Here is a 19,918-nt window from a genome sequence, read left to right on the forward strand (position 1 = left end):
TACTAATTTCAATTAATTTACAATTTTTATTGTATGATTTCATCAATATTTTCATAAATGAGTTATATGCTACATTAACATCACTGACATAAACTTCTTCCCAGTTTTGATTTTTAAGGTCATATTTTAATGCCTCTAAGGCTTTTACTGACTTATCTCTTTTAAAGTTTATATCCGTTTTTTTGTTGTACCTATTTTTAGATTTAAATATTGAAAAAATTGGTAAATGGTCGCTAATATCTGTCATGAAGATCCCATTCTTGATAATTTCATCTGTTCTGTTTGTAAATATATTATCAATTACCGTTGCACTTTGCGATGTAATTCTGGTTGGTTTTGTTATCAAGGGGAATGATGAAGGGGAAGATGCCGGAGGGGGAAGCAAGCGGGAGCGCTTGTGAAGCTGAGTGTTATGTGTCGGACGCAGCTCGGAGAACCGACCAGCGTTTGAAGGACCCAGTATGAAATAAGCAGAGCACGGTACAAAGGATAACTGAATTTAATACATCAATCAATCAATCAATCAATTTTTTTATATAGCGCCAAATCACAACAAACAGTTGCCCCAAGGCGCTTTATATTGTAAGGCAAGGCCATACAATAATTATGTAAAACCCCAACGGTCAAAACGACCCCCTGTGAGCAAGCACTTGGCTACAGTGGGAAGGAAAAACTCCCTTTTAACAGGAAGAAACCTCCAGCAGAACCAGGCTCAGGGAGGGGCAGTCTTCTGCTGGGACTGGTTGGGGCTGAGGGAGAGAACCAGGAAAAAGACATGCTGTGGAGGGGAGCAGAGATCGATCACTAATGATTAAATGCAGAGTGGTGCATACAGAGCAAAAAGAGAAAGAAACAGTGCATCATGGGAACCCCCCAGCAGTCTACGTCTATAGCAGCATAACTAAGGGATGGTTCAGGGTCACCTGATCCAGCCCTAACTATAAGCTTTAGCAAAAAGGAAAGTTTTAAGCCTAATCTTAAAAGTAGAGAGGGTGTCTGTCTCCCTGATCTGAATTGGGAGCTGGTTCCACAGGAGAGGAGCCTGAAAGCTGAAGGCTCTGCCTCCCATTCTACTCTTACAAACCCTAGGAACTACAAGTAAGCCTGCAGTCTGAGAGCGAAGCGCTCTATTGGGGTGATATGGTACTACGAGGTCCCTAAGATAAGATGGGACCTGATTCTTCAAAACCTTATAAGTAAGAAGAAGAATTTTAAATTCTATTCTAGAATTAACAGGAAGCCAATGAAGAGAGGCCAATATGGGTGAGATATGCTCTCTCCTTCTAGTCCCCGTCAGTACTCTAGCTGCAGCATTTTGAATTAACTGAAGGCTTTTTAGGGAACTTTTAGGACAACCTGATAATAATGAATTACAATAGTCCAGCCTAGAGGAAATAAATGCATGAATTAGTTTTTCAGCATCACTCTGAGACAAGACCTTTCTGATTTTAGAGATATTGCGTAAATGCAAAAAAGCAGTCCTACATATTTGTTTAATATGCGCTTTGAATGACATATCCTGATCAAAAATGACTCCAAGATCTCTCACAGTATTACTAGAGGTCAGGGTAATGCCATCCAGAGTAAGGATCTGGTTAGACACCATGTTTCTAAGATTTGTGGGGCCAAGTACAATAACTTCAGTTTTATCTGAGTTTAAAAGCAGGAAATTAGAGGTCATCCATGTCTTTATGTCTGTAAGACAATCCTGCAGTTTAGCTAATTGGTGTGTGTCCTCTGGCTTCATGGATAGATAAAGCTGGGTATCATCTGCGTAACAATGAAAATTTAAGCAATACCGTCTAATAATACTGCCTAAGGGAAGCATATATAAAGTGAATAAAATTGGTCCTAGCACAGAACCTTGTGGAACTCCATAATTAACTTTAGTCTGTGAAGAAGATTCCCCATTTACATGAACAAATTGTAATCTATTAGACAAATATGATTCAAACCACCGCAGCGCAGTGCCTTTAATACCTATGGCATGCTCTAATCTCTGTAATAAAATTTTATGGTCAACAGTATCAAAAGCAGCACTGAGGTCTAACAGAACAAGCACAGAGATGAGTCCACTGTCTGAGGCCATAAGAAGATCATTTGTAACCTTCACTAATGCTGTTTCTGTACTATGATGAATTCTAAAACCTGACTGAAACTCTTCAAATAGACCATTCCTCTGCAGATGATCAGTTAGCTGTTTTACAACTACCCTTTCAAGAATTTTTGAGAGAAAAGGAAGGTTGGAGATTGGCCTATAATTAGCTAAGATAGCTGGGTCAAGTGATGGCTTTTTAAGTAATGGTTTAATTACTGCCACCTTAAAAGCCTGTGGTACATAGCCAACTAACAAAGATAGATTGATCATATTTAAGATCGAAGCATTAAATAATGGTAGGACTTCCTTGAACAGCCTGGTAGGAATGGGGTCTAATAAACATGTTGATGGTTTGGATGAAGTAACTAATGAAAATAACTCAGACAGAACAATCTGAGAGAAAGAGTCTAACCAAATACCGGCATCACTGAAAGCAGCCAAAGATAACGATACGTCTTTGGGATGGTTATGAGTAATTTTTTCTCTAATAGTTAAAATTTTGTTAGCAAAGAAAGTCATGAAGTCATTACTAGTTAAAGTTAATGGAATACTCAGCTCAATAGAGCTCTGACTCTTTGTCAGCCTGGCTACAGTGCTGAAATACATAACAGTGATGTGATACAAAACAACAAAAGAGTGTGCGGTCTGGCGTGGTTTTGATACGGTGCGCTCCCAGCAGCGCTAACGGTCCGGAGCCAGAAGCCGTTCGGACCCAAGGACCCCGCCGACACCCCCCAGGTGGCCGCAACAAACCGAGTCTGTGAACCATTATGTGAGTCCACACTCTACACACAGAGAGACCACTCAAAGGTGTACATAAACAGCAAACACTTCCTGGCTTAATTACTAATCAGCTTCCCAACCTGCAGGCATGGAACATCCAGTTCACAAAACTCCACTGCAGTGGAAGCCGATACATGACTAACGTACAGCTCAATATAATAAGGTGTGAGGGACACCACATTTACTGACTGTATAAACGTTAGTCACAAAATCTAACATACCTCAGGAAGTGTGCTGGCGAGCGTGAGACCTCACCCCCTCCTCTTTCACAGACCGTGCATCAAACCCTGGACGTTCTCTGCATCCACTGATGATGAGATGGCTCCCGAGACGACGATCTCACCCGTCTGGTCACAAGGTCGAGTCTCTGGCCAATACACACTGTATACTCCAGTCTTAAATGCCACCATGTTCCAATCCATATAGATGCACCACAGCTGTGAGTCCTGACGAGCCGCAGGTGATCAGGGTGAGGTCCTGATAACCTCAGCTACACAGCCACTCAGTCCCAAATGCAAGCCACCTGGAAGGAAAACCAAAAGACAGAAACAAAAAGGCAGCCAGGCCCCCCCAGCCATACAACACTGAGTGCACCAGCTTATCCACCTCACCAGCACCTCCCCCTCCCCCTCACTGGGAAGATGAGAAGAGGCAGATCAGCCTTTTATATAAATAGAGGCTGGTGTACAGATGTCAGTGTTGATGAGGATGTGCAGCCCTCAACGTTTTCCATCAACTGTGGTCTGTTCTATTCACTGTGGGAGTTCTCCTCATTTGTGCTGGTCAGCATGTATATTCCACCACAGTCGTGTATAACAGAGGCACAACAGCAGCTCGCTGATCAGATCACAGATGTGGAGAGAAAGTATTCAGACTCCCTGCTCTTCATTTTGGGGGATTTCAAAATCTGAGCCCTGAACTCTGTAAATACAGACAGAACATCACGTGTCCCAGCAGGGACGCAAACATTTTTAACCACTGGTACACTACAATAAAGGACGCCTTCCGCTCTGTTCCCTGTGCAGCTCTGGGACTCTCTGATCACCATCTGATCCACTTCATTCCCACTTACAGGCAGAAATTAAAATCTGCAAAGCCTGTAATGAAGACAGTAAAGAAGTGGACAGATGAGTCGAGGCAGGAGCTACAGGCCTGTTTTGACCGCTCAATACTGTGGAGATGATAGCAGACTTCAGGAGGAACCCACCATCACTGCCCCATCCTCAACAACACTGGCCCTACTGTGGACACTTTCCAGTTCTGATGGTTTTTAGGAGATATGAACTTTCTACCAGCTTGCGGATGTGCATGTGCGTTGTGCACATGCCACCCGTTCAGTGCCCTGTCCAGAGAGGAGACAGACACACTTTCCCCCAACTCTTTTCCTTTTTACTGTCACTGCATTGAAATAAACACAGTTTACATGTTTTTGTCTCCATAGCTGTTTGTTCAGATTGATGTATGCTTCCAGCTTACAGGCACATGATCACATGACAACTAATAGCTTAAACCCGATTTATGAATTCTGTCTGAAACATGTCCTTTAAATACTTGGGGTCAACTGTCCAAAGTCATGGAGAGTGTGGTAGAGAGGTGAAGAAGAGAGACATGTGCAGAGAAGGGACCCAGGGTATATAGGGAGAAGGATGTTGAGGATGGAGCCACCAGGCAGGAGGAGAAGAGGGAGGACAAAGAGGAGGTTTATGGACGTGCTGAGGGAGGACATGCAGTTGGTTGGTGAGACAGAGGGAGGTTCAGAAGATAGGGTGAGACGGACCCAATTGTGGCACCCCCTAATGGGGGCAGCCAAAAGATGAAGAAGTAGAAGAAGGAGAAGAAGACCGCAGCAAACACACATAATGATCTTTTTAAACATCTGCAGAAATAACTGGAGACCCAGATGTTCCCAGAACAACATTATGAGACATGTATTAGCAGACAGGTCAAAACCAGGTCTGGTTGAGTCTCTGGTCTTTATCCAATTACAAACCAGAGGAAGAAGATCTAAGACATTAAGAATTTAAAAGTTCTGGATCCAATTTCAACTTTAAGAGTTTGCATTCTGAAGAATATCTCAGGTCAGGACCATACTGACCATGTTCACTGCATCCTGGTCGAAGGGGTTCCACTCCACGTTTTCAGGGTAGTGAGCAAGAACTTTGGACCTGAACGCCCTCTTCAGGGGGCTCCGCTCAAAGTTCTCACCTGAATAGACACAAACACACAAGCACAAAAAGATCAAAGAGCAAAACAAAGTTTCATTTTCTGCTTTGGAGAAAAGAAAAAAGGGCTCAGAACTGCTACAAGAACTTTACTGACATTAGCCATGTTGACATACAAAGAGTACGGTCGATCTGTGTGGAGGAGACGGTTCTCCAACACCACCAGGACACCCAGACAGCTCTGAAGGCTGCGATTCCAGAAAACGTGACACTTTTGATTGTTGCATCATCAGTTATCAGCTTCATCATGGAACAGAAAAGACAAGAAAACACGATCTCCCATGTGTCTTCTGGCAAACTGCAGCTGAAGTTTCACTTCATATTCAGAAAATTCTTCTCTGTTATCTCCATGAAGTCCAGGACATATTGGGTGACTTGGAAGTGTTCATGTGTCCATCATTTGACATTACAAAGAACACTGGTTGTAAACGTGCTGAGTGGTACGAGGAGTGACTGAGAAGTTTTGATCTTCATCAAACTCATCAAACCAGGATGGCGGTATGGTGGTAGATGGCGTCACTGTGCATCGAACATTTCAGTGTGTCACAGAATTTCGCTGAGTTTTCTGATTAAAACAGTAACAGTAAGTAAGAAATCAGTAAGAAAGAAAGAAAGAAAGAAAGTAAAGATCAAATTGGCCGCGAAGCTAACGGCGACCTACCCAGGCTGGCGGCGCACCATCCAGGCCGCGGCATTGGCGGAGACGTACCATCCAGGCCGCGGCGTCAGCGGAGGGAACCACCCAGGTCCGCGGCGTCGGCGCGAGCGAACCATCCAGGCCCGCGAAATCGGCGGAGAGAACCATCCAGACAGCGGTGTTGGCGGAGACGTATCATCCAGGTCCGCGGCGTCGGCGCAGGAGGCGACCCATCCAGGCCAGCGGCGTCGGCGCAGGAGGCGACCCATCCAGGCCAGCGGCGTCGGCGGAGGAGGCGACCCATCCAAGCCAGCGGCGTCGGCGGAGGAGGCGACCCATCCAGGCCAGCGGCGTCGGCGGAGGAGGCGACCCATCCAGGCCAGCGGCGTCGGCGGAGGAGGCGACCCATCCAGGCCAGCGGCGTCGGCGGCGACCCATCCAGGCCAGCGGCGTCGGCGGCGACCCATCCAGGCCAGCGGCGTCGGCGGCGACCCATCCAGGCCAGCGGCGTCGGAGGAGGAGGCGACCCATCCAGGCCAGCGGCGTCGGAGGAGGAGGCGACCCATCCAGGCCAGCGGCGTCGGAGGAGGAGGCGACCCATCCAGGCCAGCGGCGTCGGAGGAGGAGGCGACCCATCCAGGCCAGCGGCGTCGGAGGAGGAGGCGACCCATCCAGGCCAGCGGCGTCGGAGGAGGAGGCGGTCCATCCAGGCCAGCGGCGTCGGAGGAGGAGGCGGTCCATCCAGGCCAGCGGCGTCGGAGGAGGAGGCGGCCCATCCAGGCCAGCGGCGTCGGAGGAGGAGGCGGTCCATCCAGGCCAGCGGCGTCGGAGGAGGAGGCGATCCATCCAGGCCAGCGGCGTCGGAGGAGGCGATCCATCCAGGCCAGCGGCGTCGAAGGTGATCCATCCAGGCCCACGGCGTCAGTTGCATCCGGGGTGGTGACGGCTGCACCCGAGGCTGGAGATGGCTACATCCGAAGCTAGCGGAGGCTACATGCTAGTGCAGCGACATCTGAGGCTGACGGCGTCTATATCTGGGATCAACATCAGGGAAGGTTGGTGTGTGGTGACCGGATTTGTGGTGGTGGAGACCACGAGTGGGAATTGCTTTACAGTGGCCTGTACTGAGCTACAGGAGTTAACATGGCACCAACCAGGAAGACAGAGAAAATGGAGGAAGACTTGGAGGAGATAAAGACCTCATTGAATCGTATTTCCAAAGACATGTCCAATTTAGACAAGCTGATGAAGGAGATTAAGGAGCTCCAAAATCTTGTTAAAGAAAAGGACAAGATTATTAAGAAACTTGAGCAACAGGTGGATGAACTTGAACAATATACTAGAAAAGATGATGTTATAATAACTGGTTTGGAAACAAAACATCGGTCGTACGCAAGGGTGGTGGATTCTGGTGGAGCCAGTGGGGAGGATGCACCACCTGAAGAACTACAAACATTAGAACAGCAAGTTACAAATTTTTTTAAATCAAAAAGGTGTTGTCATATATCAAGACACTATTTCAGACTGTCACACAATTCTATCCAGGACCGCAGCCCTAGCCTCTGGTGGGACGTAGAGTCTGTTCTTCGGTCCGGTTCCGGGGTCCGGGTCTCGTGTCAGGGCCTCCCGGACGGTCTTCTCCACGTCCCAGGTAAGGGTGGCCACGATAGCGGACTCCGGGATGATGGGATCCGGGGGATCCGACGACTCCGTTTTGACCTCATCTTCATGTACCCGGGACAAGGCATCCGATCTTTGATTTTTGGTCCCGGGACGGTAGGTGATCCGGAAGTCAAAACGGCCGAAGAACAGTGACCAGCGGGCTTGCCTGGGATTCAGCCGCTTGGCGGTCCTGATATACTCCAGGTTCCGGTGGTCAGTGAAAACCGTGAACGGCACGGACGTTCCCTCCAACAGATGTCTCCACTCCTCAAGAGCCTCTTTCACCGCAAGGAGCTCTCGATTTCCGACGTCATAGTTCCGTTCGGCTGGGGTCAACCTGCGGGAAAAATAGGCACACGGGTGAAGGACCTTATCGGTCTTCCCGCTCTGGGATAGCACGGCTCCTATCCCTGAGTCCGAGGCGTCCACTTCAACCACTAACTGGCGACTAGGATCGGGCTGCACCAGAACAGGTGCAGACGAGAAGCATCGCAACGATCCGACCAGGTGAAGGGGACTTTTGGAGAGGTCAGGGCTGTCAGGGGGCTAACTACCTGACTGTAGCCCTTAATGAACCCCCTGTAGAAATTGGCAAAGCCTAGGAACTGTTGCAACTTCCTACGGCTTGTGGGTTGGGGCCAGTCTCTCACCGCCGCGACCTTGGCCGGATCAGGAGCGACGGAGTTGGAGGAGATAATGAACCCCAAGAAGGACAAAGACGTGCGGTGGAACTCACACTTCTCGCCCTTCACAAACAGCCGGTTCTCCAACAACCGCTGCAGGACCTGATGTACATGCAGGACATGGGTCTCAGGATCCGGAGAAAAGATGAGAATATCGTCCAGATATACGAAGACGAACCGGTGCAGGAAATCCCGCAAGACATCGTTAACCAACGCTTGGAAAGTCGCGGGAGCATTTGTGAGACCGAACGGCATGACCAGGTACTCAAAGTGCCCCAAGGGGGTGTTAAATGCCGTCTTCCACTCGTCTCCCTTCCGGATCCGAACCAGGTGATACGCATTTCTAAGATCGAGCTTAGTGAATATTTGGGCTCCATGCAGGGGCGTGAACACTGAATCCAACAGGGGCAACGGGTATCGATTGCGAACCGTGATCTCGTTCAGCCCCCTATAATCAATGCATGGACGAAGACCGCCGTCTTTTTTACCCACAAAAAAGAAACCTGCACCCATCGGGGAGGTGGAATTCCGGATCAACCCGGCAGCTAACGAGTCCCGGATGTAGGTCTCCATTGATTCGCGCTCAGGCCGTGAGAGGTTGTACAGCCTGCTGGACGGGAACTCACTGCCCGGAACCAAATCAATGGCACAATCATAAGGACGGTGGGGAGGAAGAGTGAGCGCCAGATCCTTGCTGAACACGTCGACAAGGTCATGATACTCCACCGGCACCGCCCCCAGATTGGGCGGGACTCTGACCTCCTCCTTAGCTCGGGAGCCGGGAGGAACCGAGGAACCTAGACACACCCGATGGCAGGTCTCGCTCCACTGAACCACTACCCCGGACGGCCAATCAATCCGGGGATTGTGCTTCAACATCCAGGGAAATCCTAAAACCACACGGGAGGTGGCCTGAGTCACAAAAAACTCGATCACCTCCCGGTGATTCCCTGACACCACCAGAGTTACAGGTGGTGTCTTATGCATGATCGGAGGGAGAAGGGAGCCATCTAGTGCCCGAACCTGTACAGGCGAGGTAAGCGCCACCAGAGGGAGCCCTATCTCCCTAGCCCATCTGCTATCCAACAGATTCCCCTCAGAGCCCGTGTCCACCAGTGCTGGGGCCTTCAGGGTTGAGTCCTCATACAGGATCGTGACTGGGAGTCGTGTAGCAATGTGGGTGTGTCCCACGTGAATGTCTCGACCCACCCCTAGCCCAGTCTCTAGGAGCGGGCGTTTGGAGTTTGACCGCTCGGGGCAGTCTCTTACGTGGTGCTCTGTCGAGCCACAAACAAAACAAGCTCCGTGGGCCTGCCTCCTCTGTGCATCTGGTGCCCTAAATGTTGCCCTACTCGTGTCTTTAGCTTCGTCAGCAGGGGGAGCCGTGGCCCCACGGAGCGCAGGGGCCGTGGAGCGTGGGGAAGGTGGAGCGCGGTCGGATCCAGAAGGGAGAGGGACGGCGCGTGCCCGGCCACGCCCTTCGTCTCGTTCCCGCCGACGTTCTTCTAACCGGTTGTCCAACCGTATGACAAGATCGATGAGCCCGTCTAAATCCCGCGGTTCGTCCTTAGCCACCAGGTGCTCCATGAGAACCAACGACAGTCCGTTTACAAAGGCGGCGCGGAGGGCAGTGCTATTCCAGCTGGACCTCGCAGCCGCGATGCGGAAGTCGACTGCATAGGCAGCTGCGCGCTGACGCCCCTGTCTCATCGACAGTAGCACTGTTGAAGCGGTTTCTCCTCTATTGGGGTGATCGAACACGGTTCTGAACTCCCTCACAAACCCATCATATGTCTGAAGGAGCCGTGACTTTTGCTCCCAGAGCGCTGTAGCCCAAGCGCGTGCCTCGCTGCGAAGCAGGTTTATTACATAAGCTACCTTGCTAGCATCGGTCGCGTACATGACTGGACGCTGTGCGAAGACGAGCGAACACTGCATAAGAAAATCCGTGCACGTCTCCACACAGCCTCCGTACGGCTCTGGGGGGCTTATGTATGCTTCCGGGGAAGGTGGGAGGGGTCGTTGAACAACCAGTGGAACGTCAATGTTACGCACAGGGTCTACGGGAGGGAGAGCCGCAGCGGCGCCCGGAGGGCGCGCTTCCACCTGCGTGGCGAGAGCCTCCACCCTGCGGTTCAGGAGGACGTTCTGCTCGGTCATCAAATCTAACCGAGTCGTGAAAGCGGAGAGGATCCGCTGCAACTCACCGATTATCCCTCCTGCGGACGCCTGCGCGTCCTGTTCTTCCATTGGCCGTTCAACAGCCGGTTGACGCCCCTCGGGATCCATGACGCTGGCCGAGATATCCTGTTGTGAAAGTGTAGGAACACGGACCCACAACAGGTGGCGCAAATGAACGGACAATGGAGGAGTCGAATAACACTGCTTTTACTGTTGTGAAACAGGCACAACAAATACAACCGATTACAATATTGAAATGGAGTCCAATTACAACGGTGTCGTGTGGGCAGGCTCGACGATAGGAGACGTCTGTCCAAGTCGAACCGGAACCAACCCGATTTCCTCTGCCACCGAACCCCGGGAATACTGGAGCCGCCAAGTCCCGAATTCCCAGGTGGCCACTGCCTCTGCTCTTCGGATCCGGTACTGCTGGCAAGAAACAGAAACAGTCAGGTGTGGATGCGGCTGCACCCAGCAACACGGAGGGTGGAGAGTTCACCTCCACCTCTCGTTAACAACAATGTAGGAAGGTGAGTACTTATCCGAATGTTGTCTAGTAGTCAGCTGTCCTACAGATAATCAAACAAGAATACAATTAAAGTCACACGTGTGTGCAGGCTGAGATGGTTACCTCTTTGGTAAGGCGATATCTCGGCAAATGAGGTGGAGATGCCGTCCTGTTGATATACCTCCTTGTTAATTGGGATCAGCTGTCTCCAGTGATGGGTGGCAGCTGTCATCCTGGCTGCTCCTGTAAGGCGGCAGCGCCCTCCGGTGCCTGGAGCCCGCACTCCAGGCAGGGCGCCCTCTAGTGGCGGTGGGCCAGCAGTACCTCCTCTTCAGCGGCCCACACAACAGAATAGCTTGGGTTTATTCTCCTTGATAACAAAACCAACCAGAATTACATCACAAAGTGCAACTGTAATTGACAATATATTCACAAATAGAACAGATGAAATTATTAAGAATGAATGAATGAATGAAAACTGTTTATTTCGAACATTTGATACAACAACAATTACAAGATAGATCAGTAAAGACAAAACAAAAAAGTTCCTACTGTGTACCCAACATGTCCGAAAAGGGGTAGGGTGAAGCATCAGCTTATTTATCCCTACCCCTTCTTCCCCACAACCAGTAATACCCTTTGCCACATATACACATAGATTCCTACACACCTAAACCGATATCAATATATATATATATATACATACACATATACACATATATATATACATACACACATCAACATACATACACATATACACACATATACATATATACACACAAACATAAATATACACCTACACATACCTACTTACATACAAAATACTATATATTTACAAGCCGAAGCAAAAAACAAAAACACCCTAACCCTCATTACCCTTCCTCCTCCCTATACCTAGAAAAATCCATATTTTTGTACCGCTGTTTGAACTGGTTCATGCTTGGACATTGCTTGAGCCCCACTCCCAATCTGTTCCACATCCTCACCCCACAGACAGAAATACAGAAACCTTTTAATGTTGTTCGTGCCCACTGATGTTTTAAATTAAATTTCCCCCTCAGACTGCAATCCCCTGATCTGTTAAAAAACATATTTTTAATATTTGCTGGAAGTAAATTGTTTATTGCTTTATACACAATTTGTACTGTTTGAAAATGAACCAAGTCTGTGAATTTTAAGAATTTGGATTGTAAAAATAGTGGATTTGTATGATCTCTATAGCCAGTATTATGAATAATTCTTATAGCTCTTTTCTGCATTACTGATAGTGATTGTGTTGTACCTTTATAAGTATTACCCCATACCTCTGCACAGTACTGTAAATATGGTAAAACCAGTGAGCAGTAAAAAATGCGGAGTGAGTTGTGGTCCAGAATATGTTTCGCTTTGTTTAGAACTGAAATGCTTCTTGACAGTTTACTTTGTATATGTTTTATATGAGTCTTCCAGTTTATCTTATCATCTATTATCACCCCCAGAAACTTATTTTCATGTACCCTTTCAATATCTACCCCCTCGACTTGTAACTGAACCTGTATGTCTGTATTACAATAGCCAAATAACATGTATTTTGTTTTACTTAAGTTTAATGATAATTTGTTTCTGTCAAACCATATTTTCAATTTTCCCATTTCTATACTGATCCTCCTCAGTAACTCCTGCAAATCCCCCCTGAACAAAAAATGCTTGTGTCATCTGCAAATAATACTAATTTTAATATTTTGGAAACATTGACAATATCATTTATATAAATTAGAAACAGTTTTGGACCCAATACTGACCCCTGTGGGATGCCACAAGCCACAATGGGATATTGATGACAGATCTCAGTGATCATTTACCAGTTTTTTCAATATTTAAATATAAAAATAGGTACAAAAAAAACTGTTATAAACTTTAAAAGAGATAAGTCATTAAAAGCCTTAGAGGCATTAAATTATGATCTTAAAAATCAAAATTGGGAAGAGGTTTATGTCGGTGACATTAATGTAGCATATAGTTCATTCATGAAAATACTGATGAAATCATATAATAAAAACTGTAAATTAATAAAAACTAGTAAGAAAAGAGTAAATAAACCATGGCTGACCAAGGGAATAAAAAACGCTTGTGTAAAGAAAAACTATTTATATAGGTGCTTTTTAAAAATGCAAACAAAGGAAACAGAACACAGATACAAAAAATATAAAAATAAACTATTGACAATAATTAGGAAACAAAAAAAAGATTATTATAGTGAACAACTGAATAAGAGTAAAGATAATATGAGGGCAACATGGGGAATTATAAAAAGGGTGATGGAAAGTGATGGCGTGAAATCAACTTTTCCAAATTACCTTGTCAAGGAAAATAAAGAGATATATGACATAAAAGAAGTTGTAAATGAGTTTTTTCAAAGGTGGGATCAAGTCTGGTGGGAAATAAACCAATAGTAGAAGATAAATTAAATAAAATTGTAAATACGGTCAATAGCATTTTCCTTGACAATGTGGAAAAAGATGAAATAAGGAATATTGTAAAAACTGTGTAAGCAAAAGATCAACTGACTATGAAGATTTAGACATGATGACTGTAAAAAGTATAATAGAAACTGTTACTGAACCATTCACTTACATTTGTAATCTGTCTCTGTCAACAGGAATTTTCCCAGACCAAATGAAAATTGCCAAGGTAGTCCCATTATATAAAAATGGAGACAAACATAACGTTTCAAATTACAGGCCAGTGTCATTGCTTCCACAGTTTTCTAAAATTATGGAAAAAGTTTTTGTGACAAGGTTGGATAAATTCATTGAGAAACATCATATTTTAAATAATGCTCAGTATGCATTTAGAACAAAACATTCGACAGCTATGGCAATTATGGAATTAACAGAGAAAATATCAACAGCAATAGAAAATAAGGATTATATGGTAAGTGTTTTTATTGACTTGAAAAAAGCTTTTGATGTTATCGATCATTCAAGATTGCTTCACAAGTTACAACAATATGGAATAAGAGGTATTGCACATCAGTGGGTAAAAAGCTACTTAGAAAATACAAAAATAGAAAAGTTTGTTCAGATAAATAATACTAAATCAGAATTGTGTAATATTATGTGTGGAGTACCACAAGGGTCGGTACTTGGACCCAAACTGTTTATTTTGTATATCAACGATTTTGTGAATATATCTAATGTACTTGGTAGCATTTTATTTGCTGATGACACAACATTATTTTACTCTGGATCAGATATACAGGAAGTAGCACAAGTGATAAATACAGAGTTGGAAAAAGTGAAATATTGGTTTGATATAAACAGATTGTCACTTAATCTTAATAAAACAAATTTCATATTGTTTAATGACAGAGTAAAAAAAATGATGTGTCATTAAAAATAGATGGAATGGACATACAAAGGGTAAAAGAAACGAAATTTTTAGGAGTTATGACTGATGAAGATTTTACATGGAAGTCACACATAAATTACATAAAAGGAAAGATAGCGAAAGCCATTGCTGTTTTGCATAAAGTTAAATATTCATTAAATAGTTATGGATTATTAACATTGTACAGTTCATTGATTGTTCTATATATGACTTAATGTGTAGAAATCTGGGGATCAACATGTACAACTTATACACAACCTTTATTTATTTTGCAGAAAAGAGCTTTAAAAGTGATTGGCAACAGTCGATTTAGAGATCCATATAATCCATTGTTTATTAAGTATAGGGTACTTAAATTTCATGATTAGTATTATCATGAGTTTGTGGAGTGAAACACCAGCTCAGAGCGCAACTGAATACAGTATCTATCCACTGAAAGGGAAAACATCTCCATCAAAATTGTTCAGTATTAATCCAGAGTTGCTTGCCTGAGCACTGCTGATGATACATTTAGAAATATATGGTTTATTTTATAGTTTAAAGGCTTCGTATTTCCAAGAAGTTCCAAGTTTGCTCAGCAGGAAAACAGCAAGCGAGAGAGAGACAGAGAGAGCTCCCCTGAGAGAGGTCATGATCCCTTGAGCTCATGAAATTTTGCAGAGCACCTGAGCTATCCATGTACATTTGCAAAAGGCTCTGACGCTGCACAAGAAGAAATTAAAATAAGAGAAATCAGAGTGCACACATGCAGCGCTGCACAAGAAGAAATATAATCTATAACAGAAATCAGGGCACACACCTGCAGCGCTGCGCAAGAAGAAATATAAACTATAGCAGAAATCAGGGCGCACACCTGCAGCGCTGCGCAAGAAGAAAGATAAACTATAGCAGAAATCAGGGCGCACACCTGCAGCGCTGCGCAAGAAGAAAGATAAACTATAGCAGAAATCAGGGCGCACATCTGCAGCGCTGCACAAGAAGAAAGATAAACTATAGCAGAAATCAGGGCGCACATCTGCAGCGCTGCCCAAGATGAAATATAAACTATAACAGAAATCAGGGCGCAGACCTGCAGCCCTGCCCAAGAAGAAATATAAACTATAACAGAAATCAGGGCGCAGACCTGCAGCGCTGCACAAGAAGAAAGATAAACTATAGCAGAAATCAGGGCGCAGACCTGCAGCGCTGCACAAGAAGAAATATAAACTATAGCAGAAATCAGGGCGCAGACCTGCAGCGCTGCACAAGAAGAAAGATAAGCTATAACAGAAATCAGGGCGCACACCTGCAGCACTGCACAAGAAGACAGATAAACTATAACAGAAATCAGGGCGCACACCTGCAGCGCTGCACAAGAAGAAAGATAAACTATAACAGAAATCAGGGCGCACACCTGCAGCGCTGCACAAGAAGAAAGATAAACTATAACAGAAATCAGGGCACACACCTGCAACGCTGCACGGAAGAAAGATAAACTATAACAGAAATCAGGGCGCACACCTGCAGCACTGCACAAGAAGAAAGATAAACTATAACAGAAATCAGGGCGCACACCTGCAGCGCTGCACAAGAAGAAATATAAACTAACAGAAATCAGAGCAGACGTCAATCCAGCGAGTGGTAGAAGAGATTCGATTAGATAGAATTTTACTGATCCATTGGGAAGACTCCCTCAGGGAAACTGAGGTTCCAGGTTCCACACAAAGCCACTTCCACATTCCCAAACACAAAGGTAGTCATGTTGGCCCTGCTACCCAGATGGGACTTCCACCCTGCCCTCATCCAAAGGATAAATGCACAAATCTCCAGAGTGTGTGCACTGAAGCCAAATGTTTATATGGCACCCCACCCCACCCAGGCCTGCACAGCCTATATGATGAAGTGCGTGTCCTCAAGGCAGCCGTCCCAATCTTTACAAAGAGACTGAAGGACATCACACTCAACTGCAGACCAAGCACGTCCCAAAGGAGCAACCAACAGAGGAGCTCCCCACCCAGACCAACACTCAGAGGACACCCTGCTGCACCCAGACAACGTGTTCCATCCGGAGAGCACTGTACGGCACCAAGAGGACCAGAGAACAGAGGACACCCTGCAGCACCCACAGGACATCTCATGGCACCCCAGGTTTGGCCCACCCCCCTCCTGCCAACCCCACACCACACATATGTGCAGGCTGTAAGCAGAGCAAGCCCCAACCCCCCCACCTGACAGAGCCCCATCCTTTGACCTGAGCACAGACCAGACGCTGAGCGAGCTCTATACAGCCCTGGTCCAGGACTGAACCCTAAGGAAAAACGACACGGTGAAATGTGGAACATAAACTACTGACTGTTTCATCCTGGAACATACGAGGTCTGAGGTCGACTGCTTTTGGCCTAAAGAGCAGGAAGCCAGACTTCACCAAAGAAACTGCAAACACAGATGTCACTGTCCTACAGGAGACACAGAGGAGATGGTCCATCCAGCTGCCCTGTAAACTATAGAGAACTTGTAGTACCATCCACCAAACTAACAGCAATCAAAGAAGGAAGAGACTCAGGAGGTTTGTTAGTGTGGTACAAATCAGAACTGACCCGCTCCATGAAGCTCATCAAAAAAGGGTCTTTCTGCATTTAAGAAACTCACACAAACTGAGAAAAATCTCCTCCTCAGGAAAATCTTCTGCATGATCATCAACTGCAGACTCCTACAGAGTGGGATGCAGTCTGAGTCCAACCCTCTCCAACATCTACATCAATGAATTGTCCAAATCACTGGAACAGTCGGCAGCACCGGGTGTCAGTCTAGTGGACACAGAAACCAAAGGCCTGTTTTTGGCAGACGACCTGGTGTTGCTGTCTCCAAGCAAAGAAGGACAATAACAACTTGACCTTCGACACAATTTCTCCCAAACCTGGGCCTTGACAGTGAATCTAACCAAGACAAAAATAATGGTACTCCAAAAAGGACCCAGCCTCCAGTCACACAAATATCATTTCTTCCTGGATCAGACAGAAAACTACACCAACCTCAGAAAAAACATCAGCACCACAGACAACTTCAACAAAGCTGTAAATGACCTGAGAGACGAGGCAAGAAGGCCTTTGTATGACATCAAAAAGAACATCGAAGTAGACGTCCCCATTCAAATCTGGTTCCAAATACTGGACTCCGTCAAATCTGTCCTCTGCACTGAACCATCTGAACTACAGTTAGACACAATCCAACCACTAGGGGCAGTGTGCAGCCACAGTTCAGGAACCAGCCAGAGAGGAGTCGGTCCCCTCGGTCCACCTCGATCATGGCGAGAGAAGCGATCCCATGACCTTCTTGCTGTGAGGGATCAGTACTAACCACTAAGCCACCGTGTGCTGCTGCTGCTAGCTTTATTTTACTTCATCCAACTTTACTTTCAAGATGCGTTTACGACTGTACAGTCAAAGAGAAACGACAGTACGACTGTTAGAACGTGCAGAGACACGTGAAGCTGTTCCAGCAGCAGACAGGAAGTGAGGTTCTGTACCTGCTGTAGGATCGTCTGGATGTCCACCACACCGCTCTGCTTCAAGCCACTGATGCAAAACTACGAGGAAACACATGCAGGAAAAGAGAAAAACATCAGATCAAAACACACACACAGAATCACATAAACAAACATACACACAAGGAAACACATAACCAAACACAAACACACGGAATCACATAACCAAACACAAACACACGGAATCACATAAACAAACATACACACAAGGAAACGCATAACCAAACACAAACACACGGAATCACATAAACAAACAAACACACGAAGGAAACACATAACCAAACACAAACACGGAAACACATAAACAAACACACACACACACACACACACATGGAAACACATTAACAAACATACACACACAAACAAACACACACAGACAAGGGCACAATTTAGAACTAGAAATTGTGGGGGACAAAGTACGAGGCCCGCAGGGCTGAGGCCCATAGGCTGGGGGTCTGGGGGCCGCTTTAGGCCCCCAGAAGCCAACAGTTTCTAGATAAGCTCAGATGCATTCTGAGCATCCAGAACAGTAATTTTAATGTTTTGAGAAGGAGATCAAGCAATAATTGCAGATGGGCTTTGTGAGGTCCCAGATAGCTTTTCTGATTTCCTTTTCTAATTTTCAGAATTTAGTCAATTAGCATATGGTCCATTGATACTTATGTGTAGACACTAGTCTCTAGAGGCAACGATTTTTGGTTTCAAATCTGGGCAAATGCAGTCCGAGAAAATTCTGAACGTGACAAACAAGAAACAGGTGTTGGAAACAAGTCAATGCTGCTAAAAATACAAACTTGCAGAAACAAAGATACTATTCTGACATGGTTTGCACATAAGACTGACATAGCATGTTTCAAGTACACACATATATGTCAGAAGGTGGGGGGGGGGGCAGACCATATTCTAACCCTAACCCTAACCCTAACCCAACCCCTGGTTGAAAAGGTGGGGGGAACATGTCCCCCCTATCCCCCACCAAATTGCACCCATGCATACAGAAATACACACACACACGAAACACACACACGCACGGAAACACACACGAAACACACACACGCACGGAAACACACACAGAAATACAAACACGCACGGAAACACACACAGAAATACAAACACGCACACGCACGGAAACACACAAACAAACACACACGGAAACACACAAACACGCACACAAACAAACACACACGGAAACACACACGCACACACAAACAAACACACACGGAAACACACACGGAAACACACACGCACACACAAACAAACACACACACGGAAAAACACAAACAAACACACACACGGAAATACATAAACAAACACACACACACACACAGAAACACATAAACACACAGGGAAACACAAACACACATAAAAACATTAACAAACATACACACAAAAATACAAACACAAACACATACACAACACACACACACACAGAGAGAAACAGAAAAACAAACACACACATATACAGAAACAAACACACAGAAACATGAACAAACAAATACAAACACATTCACACACACATGCATAAACAAACACACACAAAAACAAACCAACACACACATGGAAACGCATAAACACACACATGGAAACGCATAAACAAACACACAGAAACACAAACACATACACACACAAACACAAACAAACACACACAGAAACACAAACAAACACACAGAAACACAAACATACACACAAGGAAACACACGAACAAACACACAGACACACACAGAAACATACATGCGGAAACACATAAAAAAACACACACGGAAACACACAAGCAAAGACACACACACGGAAACACACAAGCAAAGACACACACACGGAAACACACAAGCAAAGACACACACAGAAACACACACAGAAACGCATGAACAAACACACACACACAGAAATACATAAACAAATATGCACACACAGAAAAAAAGAGCCATAATACTTGATTGTGGGATGCAGGGAGAGCTGTTAACAGCAATAATAAAACATTTATGCCAGGCGAGTGAACTGTCCAAAAAATGCCCAGAAGGTTAATAGCTTTCTGTGCTCATGCTACGTCACAGCATTTCCATAAGCAATATGGGGAATGTTTTCTGATTGGTTAAAACTGTGTCAATGGCGGCATTTATGAAATTGCTGATTCTGCTTAAATACCGACTTTTAGGGGTGGGTATTTCAGTTGTAAGAGCCCCTTATTTTCATTGACACGCATCAACCGTTAGTTTATAGCACAGTCTATCTTCCCAGCTGTATTCTATCAGTGA

At 45.5% G+C, this 19,918-nt stretch overlaps 1 protein-coding gene across 1 annotated transcript in view; it reads right to left on the reverse strand.

Annotated features, from left to right (window-relative positions):
- dennd5b (DENN/MADD domain containing 5B) overlaps positions 1–19,918 on the reverse strand; it is a 215,476-nt gene that overhangs the window by 189,311 nt on the left and 6,247 nt on the right. Inside the window, exons 2-3 of the mRNA XM_034163218.1 lie at positions 17,649–17,708; positions 4,977–5,086 (exon numbers count right to left, since the gene is read on the reverse strand). Of these exons, the coding sequence (XP_034019109.1) occupies positions 4,977–5,086; positions 17,649–17,708 (170 nt within the window). The remainder of the gene's footprint in view (positions 1–4,976; positions 5,087–17,648; positions 17,709–19,918) is intronic.

The sequence above is a fragment of the Thalassophryne amazonica genome, chromosome 22 (assembly GCF_902500255.1).
Source record: "Thalassophryne amazonica chromosome 22, fThaAma1.1, whole genome shotgun sequence".
NCBI lineage: Eukaryota > Metazoa > Chordata > Actinopteri > Batrachoidiformes > Batrachoididae > Thalassophryne > Thalassophryne amazonica.